The sequence below is a fragment of the Centroberyx affinis genome, unplaced genomic scaffold (assembly GCF_046629955.1).
Source record: "Centroberyx affinis isolate AG114_WGS23_722 - 3 ecotype Tasmania unplaced genomic scaffold, CSIRO-AGI_Caff_v1 ptg001245l_1, whole genome shotgun sequence".
Lineage (NCBI taxonomy): Eukaryota > Metazoa > Chordata > Actinopteri > Beryciformes > Berycidae > Centroberyx > Centroberyx affinis.
The window spans coordinates 362,091-370,146 of record NW_027279756.1 but is presented as its reverse complement, the minus strand read 5'-3'; the positions used below and the strand labels follow the sequence as shown (position 1 = coordinate 370,146).

The following is an 8,056-nucleotide window of genomic DNA, read 5'->3' as shown; positions in this document are numbered from 1 at the left end:
TTTTTCTGATCTGTCATCCTTTTGTCAAACAAACCCCTGACTCTGCTTGGCCTTTGACGGCTTCGCTTGTTGCCCCTAATTCTGTGAAGCGGCAGACACAGGAAGAAGTGTCACATATGATTTTTACATGGTTCGATTTCAGGGGTGACACACGTGAGATAAATGGACCCTGTTTTGTCTTGCGCAATGTCTTGATTAACGAGATGTGTTGCACATATATCCTTATAGATTCCATGCATCACCGTTTCTATGTATCACTCTTATGCTTGGCGGTGGTGTCATTGAAATGTGGACATTAATGGCTGACAGTTCATCGACCGGCCTGCCAAGCCCTATTAAACCCACTGGCAGCTTTTCCAAGACCAAAGCCTACATCTCATCCTTTTATTCCGACAACAAAGTTCCATCCTCCCCTGCAGCTATTTATCTACCTCTCAATTCATGTCACCTTTCATTTCTCGCTATTGTTTTCAGCTGTCTCCCTGCCTGACCCCCTGGTCTCTCGTGCTAGATGCATGTGGATTTCTGGCAGGTTGCTTGCTTTTTCTCCCAACATGCCAAGATTCCATGATTGGCCTATGAGGCTCTCTTTGAAGCTTCCCTGTTTCTCTCTAAACATCTCGGGGGGAACATCAAAGGCCACGTATTATAGAGGGCCAGAGTTCAAATGGGATCCGCTGTGATTCAAACATCATCATCTCTCCTCTTCCCTTTTCTCCTTCTTTTTCGGGGCGTCTTGTTTCTCTGCAGTGCTGCCGAAGGAGAAGAATAGCGAGCAGGGGGAGAGGGGAGGAGGAGGCAGCCTCTCAGCCTGCGTGTGTGTGTCCATCATGTGTCATGGCCGCTCTTGGCTTTCATGTTCTGTCTGGCTGAGTCTCCTGCTCCAGCAGTCTCTGTTTCCTTGCTGAAAATCTGTGTCCCTCAGAGGCAGGAGGTGCGCTCTCCTCTGCATCCATTTCAGCTCAGCTCAGCTCAGCTCGGCTCGGCGTGGCTGGGCTCTGCTCTCACCTTGCTGACACCAGCTCCTCAGCAGACACCTCTCCCCAGCATGGGCTCAGCTGGCTGACTGGCAGCTGTCTGTATGGATAAAACAGGAGAGGACACACACTGTACTCTGAGTCACCCACCCTGCCTACTTTTCTCTAACGCCTCTGCTATTGTCACCTCTGTGATTTAGACATATTCTCCTTGAAGCATTTCACGCCACTTATAGAAGAAAACATTACCTGAAATGACATCAGGTGATGTTTTTGTTTTTGCTTAGGTATCAAGGTGATTGAAGGTTATAATTTTGCTCCATTTAGCAGCTTTATTCTTATTTGTTTCTTTTACTTCACCTCAGCAGGTCACATTCATCAAAACAGTGTTGTTCAAGAAAAACAAAGCTTCTTCACCAGGTAGGTGTTCACATTGTTACCTTTTGCTTACTTAATTTTTCTTGCTGCATCTCTCAAGTGCAGCTGATTTGTCTTCCAAGCCTGCTACAGCAGACTTTGACTCTAACACACACACTTGAGAAGTAGTCCATGTTTGATTACCATGGGAACAAGAAAATTCAGTCGCTGGGGCCCAAAACAAGCCAGTGGCTGATGAAGACAAATGTGCAAACACATGTTGGCAGAATTGCTTTTTGGTTGAGCGTGATCGGCTACGCTCAGGAGGGCGGAACCAGGAGTTGTGATTTATAGTTTTGTGTTGTCCCTGGACCACCACTGTCTGCTGCCTCCCACTACTGTAATTACCATGTGTGTCTATTAGAATAGTCCTGCTGCCCACAATGCATCACCTTAGCTGAGAGGAGAGGAGAGGAGAGGAGAGGAGAGGAGAGGAGAGGAGAGGAGAGGAGAGGAGAGGAGAGAGGTGACTGGAAGTGGGAAATATCACTTCCCAGCAATAGTCTTGTTATTCAAACAGTGTTCTCTACAAAAACATGATAGAGAGAAAGAGGGGAGAGCAAAAAGGCACTGCCGATGATGTGATAAAGGTCAAAAAGAACCATACTGAAAGGTTGGGGGATGTATAGGAGTGGGAGGATAAGGACACAAATAGGTGTGTTTTGGATCATGTATGACTTTATTTGGACGTAATAAACCACATAGAAATTGAGCCAGATATCTACAATAAACCACACTAAAAGCTATTAGGCCTCTGTATTCTGTCATGCCAAAGACCTGCCACTAATGTAATTTGGAGATTATATATTTTATATATTTTAACAACATAATAAGCATCAACGTCAATGTTTATGTGCTTTTGACAGATTTAATGACATGTCTGGACAATGGATTTCAACATAGTGAAAGCTTGTTTCTACGGCTCCAAGGTGTGCTGGTCGGATTCAGTTCGCTCATGCCTTGGGCCTTACAGCATCTCCTAGTGGGCAAACTGCCCATTATTTACAGTCAAGTCCCATGAAAATTAATGCGTTCAATAGATTGATTAAATTAAAACTTTAAGATACCTTGACAGATAAGAGAAGTTGATGTTTTCTAATCATTTTTATGAGGTGGATTTCTCTGCAGTATTTCCATAACAGATAATTTTCATTAACTATATTATAGCCAGGGTGTGTGGTGCAGTCTACCGCCCAGATGTTGTTTGTCATACATTTGCATCTGTCTGCATTAGCTGGCTAGTACAGTTTAGAGCTAAAGCAGCCATTTTACATAAGGTAACTGCAATTTTCTTTTCTCATACCAACACATTATTCTATATCTACCTGAATATAGACTGAACATTGGATTAGGATCACCTTTTTCTTCTTCATGAGAGGTCTGAACAGGTGATGAGAGCTGTCAGAGAGCTGTGGCCGGTGTCATTTGTACTGTAATTGGCCTAAAGGTGTAAAGACCCTGGCTGTGCATCAGAATAGACAGAGAAATAAGTGTCTTTTAATGACAGGACTGAGCTAATGAGATCATGAAATACAAGTAAGTGGCTCAGATAAGTCTCAGACACTGAACAGAGTTTATGAGGTGTTGTACGGTGCAAGATGCATGAAGGCTATAAGAAGACGTGGAAGCAGATACTTGTGTATATTCACAAGCTGTTGGACGAATCGCAAGGGTCAGCTGAATGATTGAGGTTGCACAGAGATGGGGTTGTGCTGTTCACACTGATATCATAGCTCATTAGAGAAATAACAGTGGTCTCAATTGATCCCTATGACCAAGAGCTCAAGTGGTTCAGGCTGAATTTGTGAGCCATTGATTTCTATGGCTTATTAAAGATATGAGTAGCTTACTATACTGAGAGATGTGAAAGCAGGATTACCAGGAAATAGAGGTATTGATTGGGTCAAGAAGCCGGGGGTTACATTACAAATTCCACCAGGGAGAGAGGATTTGAGGTAAAAACAGTGTTGACTCAAAGAGGGGAAAAATTTTGACTCGCACACTCCTCAATCAAGTCTGAGCTCAAAAATATGTTAGGGACTCATTTTACACTAAATTCATTTTCATCACAGAACTGTTTAACTGTCTGATTGGACTTCCATATGGCACTGAATGTTTTTTGCTCTAGTCAATAACATCTGCTTGGTGTCAAATAAGATCAATTCTGGTTGAGCCTAAGTTTAGTCTTGGATTGGTCTGGCAATATTCATTGCTCCATTCCCATCAGCTATCTATCAGTATAGCCTATTACATACATGTCTTACATACAATGGCCATTCAAAGAACATTTTCTGTGTGACCGTTGACATTGACATACCTGCGGCCAGTTGCATAAACTTAGTTTATGACTAGTCTAAGCCTTAGACCGGTCATTCTCAGGTTACACTAAGCTAAATAAGACTGTCTGTTGCATAATATCAAGACTGACCTAATTTGAGGTAGGGAAGTTCGCTTCCCTGCCCACTGGCTAAGCTTGGCTAAAATTTAAGCTGAAACGAATGTTCATGGAAAAACGCATATACACACCTAAAAGCAGACAGTACAATTAAATGTAATTTTTATCCTGGTGAGTTTGCTTCTGTATGTGAAAAAGAGAAAGAGAGAAGATAGAGCGCCAGTAAGTCATTTCTTTTTCTATTTATCAGATTTCTAATATTTTTATTTTTAGCATCTATTTCTGTATTCTTGTCCAGTAGGTGGCAGTGTGGCTACATGCGTCCTCTTGCGGTTCGTGGTGACGTCACACCAGAGGGACGAAAACCCGGAAGAAGGAGGCGGAGAATAATCTTGGACGCGAAGGTGTCTGACATTGTATTTCTGAATACAGATAGTGTATTCATTCTGAATGCCTAACAAAACTAATTATTGCAGCTACTATCGCAACGTAAGTTAAATGCATTGCCACCGTGACTTTTGTTTCTACATTAGGCTAATTTCTTACATAAACTTAGCTGCGGTAGCAGGCTAGCAGCTGTCATTTGTTTTGCTAGTTTAGTAGCTAACTGGCCTGCTGCTGTATCTATTAACAGGAGTGACTGATGTGTTTTGATAGAGTTTTACCGGTGATTTTCCATCTGTAGCGCAGATCTTCTTGCCTGTGGGAAAATGTCCTCCTGGAGGGAAGGATCCTGGTCCTTTGTTGTGGCCACAGTCGTGACTCTGTTTCTGCTTGAGGCTGTTGCTTTTGCACAGGCTAAGGTAAATCACCAATACCACTGCTCCATACTTTAACGTTAATGTTTGTAAGTAATTAGCTAAGTGGAGGGAATCCATCTTGACTTCATTTTCTTGAAAATCACAGAACTTTGAGGATGTGCGCTGCAAGTGCATCTGCCCGCCATACAGAAACATCACTGGACACATCTATAACAGAAATGTCTCCCAGAAAGATTGGTAAGATTCAACAGAATGCAATCCTACTGTGCTGTGTAGATACTGTTGAATCTTTCTTAACATTATTCCACAATATGTGGAAATATCTGTCTCATCAGCACTGCCCACTGTACAGTTTTATGTATGTTTTCCAGTAACTGCCTCCATGTAGTGGAGCCCATGCCAGTGCCTGGCCATGATGTGGAGGCTTACTGCCTGCTGTGTGAGTGCAAGTACGAGGAACGCAGCAGCAACACCATCAAGGTATCGCTGCCTCCCATTTATTTTTTTTCTTCATCTTGCTCGTCCGTCCCTTAACATGAACCATCTCAAACACTGTCAAGACTGTTTACTTTGTCTACGATGGTATTTAATTAAAAAAGTTTAGGTGTGAGAGAAGTCGTAAAATTTACCTCATGTCAGCGTTTTAGGGTTTATTCATTGGCATCTAAATTTCATGTCCTGAAACAATGTCCAAGCAAATGTTTGACACCCAACAAACAGCATGATTGTCACAATAATTGATAACAGATGATGAAACAGAATTTGCACTTTGGAGTCATTTGGAGCTATGAATTAAGCCTGTTTCAATTCAAAATTCTGCTGAGGAAATGACGGGAAGCAAAGTTGCTGGGGGTTGATGGAAGGTAATTGCTGGACACTGAAGATAGGTTAAGAAAAACAAATCCTTTAGCCTTTTTAGTTCAAAATGGCAGCATGGTGACTTGACAGATACTGTCAAAAGGGACTTGTGTTGGTATTACTGTTTCCCTTTCTGTCTGTCCCAGGTCACCATCATCATCTACCTGTCTGTTGTGGGCGCCCTGCTGCTCTACATGCTGTTCCTGCTGCTGGTGGATCCCCTCATCCGCAAACATGACCCCTACACCCAGCCCCTGCACAACGAGGAGGACGCTGAGGTACACACACACACACACACACACACACACAGACAAACAATAACTCAAACACATCTGTGCATGTATGTTATTTCAGTTGAATGTGAAGTGTAGTTCTTGATTTAAACGGTTCTCTGTGTATGTGTGTTCAGGAGATGCGTCCGCAGGTGGACAGCGCCCAGGCCAGAGGAAACACCATGCTGGAGCGGGTGGAGGGGGCACAGCAGCGCTGGAAGAAGCAGGTCCAGGAACAGCGCAAGACTGTTTTTGACCGCCACAAGATGCTTAGTTAAACCCCATGGCTGATCTCAGACCAGGGCTAGAGTAGGTAACCTTCCCAGGCTCAGCGCTATTACACTGTCACCAGCTGCATTGATACTAATCCCTTTCTCATTTCAATGCACCACACCCTCTGAATTACTATTTTCCTCATTGAGAAACTAGGAATACTGATCTAACAAGATCAGAGGTCATTAAATCATTATAGCAGAGCAATATAGGCTAAGTTGTTGTTATAACTGCTAGCCTCCACGATCTAAATGGATTTAAGATAATCTCAACCATTTCAGCAAACCTGCAAGTTAAAGCTTTTCCAGTAATAACGCAATAGGTTTGGAATGTTTCTCTATGATGTTAGCACTTTTTTGGCTATTTAGGCACCGCTCCGACAGCCCATAAGCTTTCTCATGATGAGTTTTGTTGTTACTTACTTGCCAATTGAATGAATCACTACGCCGTTTTTCTTGTAGCATTACTTTTCGTGAAGTTACCTCAGAACAGGTAAGCTTTATGTTTGTGAATGGTTAGCTCACTGGATAGGGTACTAATTATACCCTAGTTGTGCTATTGCCAAGCAATGCACATTCCCTAGTTTAGCACTGTATTTAATCATTTATTTGGCCCATCTTGCTGCACGTAATGACCAAGGCATATTTTGGTATTATTTGCACTAACAGACTAATTAAAGGATTGTTAATTTCTTAGTTTTGCCTTGGAATTGTGACATTGCCTCCTTTAAGATAGCCCCAATATGTGTCTTTTTCTCTTTCTCTCTTTGTATGGGAGAGAATGTAACATCAAACTCCATTGCAAAATTTACCAAGTTAAACGTTGCCTTGCTTATCACCAAACATACACAACTTGCAAAACATAACTTATGGCAGGGTCCACCAAAAGATTTGTCATACAACTTTGTATGCTGAAATTACCAGTGGAGCCCAACAATTCAGAAAAAAAATCATGTTCTGTGAGGTTTGTATAAGGTAACATTTATTTACTAGTTTTTGCAATGGAGTTTGAGGTAACACTCCCTCCCATACGAAGAGAGAAATAGAGAACGTGGCGTATCAGAGCTTTACAACCATCCTCAGATGAATTAAATCTCTGCCAATGGAGGATGTTAAATCAGTTAACCATTAACCATTATCGGCTGATAATGTGGTTAAGAGTGGCAGCACTGGGACGCCTCATGGCTTTGAATGGCCCCTGTGTGCATCATGGTGTGTCACTAAATTCCCCCTCGCCTTCCACTACTGAAGCTCTCCGTTTGGGAATTTTCAGTAAGTCAAAGAAAGGCCCACTGGCCTACATTACCTCACACACAGTGAGGACTGGTGAACTTGATTTATTTATAATGAGTTTGTTTTATCACTGAAGCATTTGCATACATTGTTTTAAACCTAATTTCATATCACTGGTATGATGTATTTTGATGTTTTAAGACCTTTTTTTGTCAATGTTGTGTATTTATGTTTATCTCCAGTCTGACTGGATTAGTGCACTGAATGTTTTTGCTCATGTCTCAATATATTCTGCTCGGTGTGAAATAAAAAATACTCTGGTTGAGCGTAAGATTTTCCTTTATTGGTCTAGTTTGTTTTCATCGGGTTTGGCTGCGGATTCTTCTCTTGTCTAGTCACTGGTGCTGTTGATCAGCACTAGGGGGCGACAGAGTACACGTTATGTGGTTCCCTCCTTTTGCTCTGTGTCGTATTTTGAAATGCTGGAGTAGTTCAGGGGAAACTACAGAATCACATTTTTGTCATCAAATTAATTCTTGAATTTGATATTGTGTTCAGTTGTGGGGTAAAACTATTTCAACAATTTAAACTCCTTATATACTGAGAGTTATGTCCAGTCAATTTGGGAAGTTGTAAGCTGTTATATTTATATTTTTTCATCACTATCCAAACTAATTTCTTGGAGCGCGGCTCTATGGAACTCCTCCACATGTAAATATGTTATGTAAGAGCTCAGGATTCTGAGGCTGGCCATCCCAAGTGGTCTCTTAATCATTTCTCAGCCTTGCGTGTTTTGGCCTGTTGCTCTGATCCAACCCTATTGAGAGTCTAAACACTGTCCTCCATCTGCACAGTGTCACACGGAGAGAAA

The 8,056-nt window shown here is 42.0% G+C and overlaps 1 protein-coding gene across 1 annotated transcript; it reads left to right on the top strand.

Moving 5' to 3' along the window:
- The first annotated feature begins 4,150 nt into the window (after positions 1 to 4,150).
- Positions 4,151 to 7,503, top strand: tmem9 (transmembrane protein 9). Its single transcript, XM_071524881.1, has 6 exons — positions 4,151 to 4,278; positions 4,475 to 4,592; positions 4,696 to 4,787; positions 4,922 to 5,030; positions 5,555 to 5,686; positions 5,818 to 7,503. The coding sequence occupies exons 2-6, from the start codon at positions 4,500 to 4,502 to the stop codon at positions 5,956 to 5,958; spliced, it is 567 nt and encodes a 188-aa protein (XP_071380982.1). The 5' UTR covers positions 4,151 to 4,278; positions 4,475 to 4,499; the 3' UTR covers positions 5,959 to 7,503.
- Positions 7,504 to 8,056: the final 553 nt, after the last annotated feature.

Coding starts and splice junctions, on each gene's coding strand:
- tmem9 (XM_071524881.1), top strand. CDS start 4,500: ATGTCCTCCTGGAGGGAAGGATCCTGGTCCTTTGTTGTGGCCACAGTC. Junction 4,593..4,695: donor TTGCTTTTGCACAGGCTAAG/GTAAATCACCAA, acceptor TGAAAATCACAG/AACTTTGAGGATGTGCGCTG. Junction 5,031..5,554: donor GCAGCAGCAACACCATCAAG/GTATCGCTGCCT, acceptor TGTCTGTCCCAG/GTCACCATCATCATCTACCT.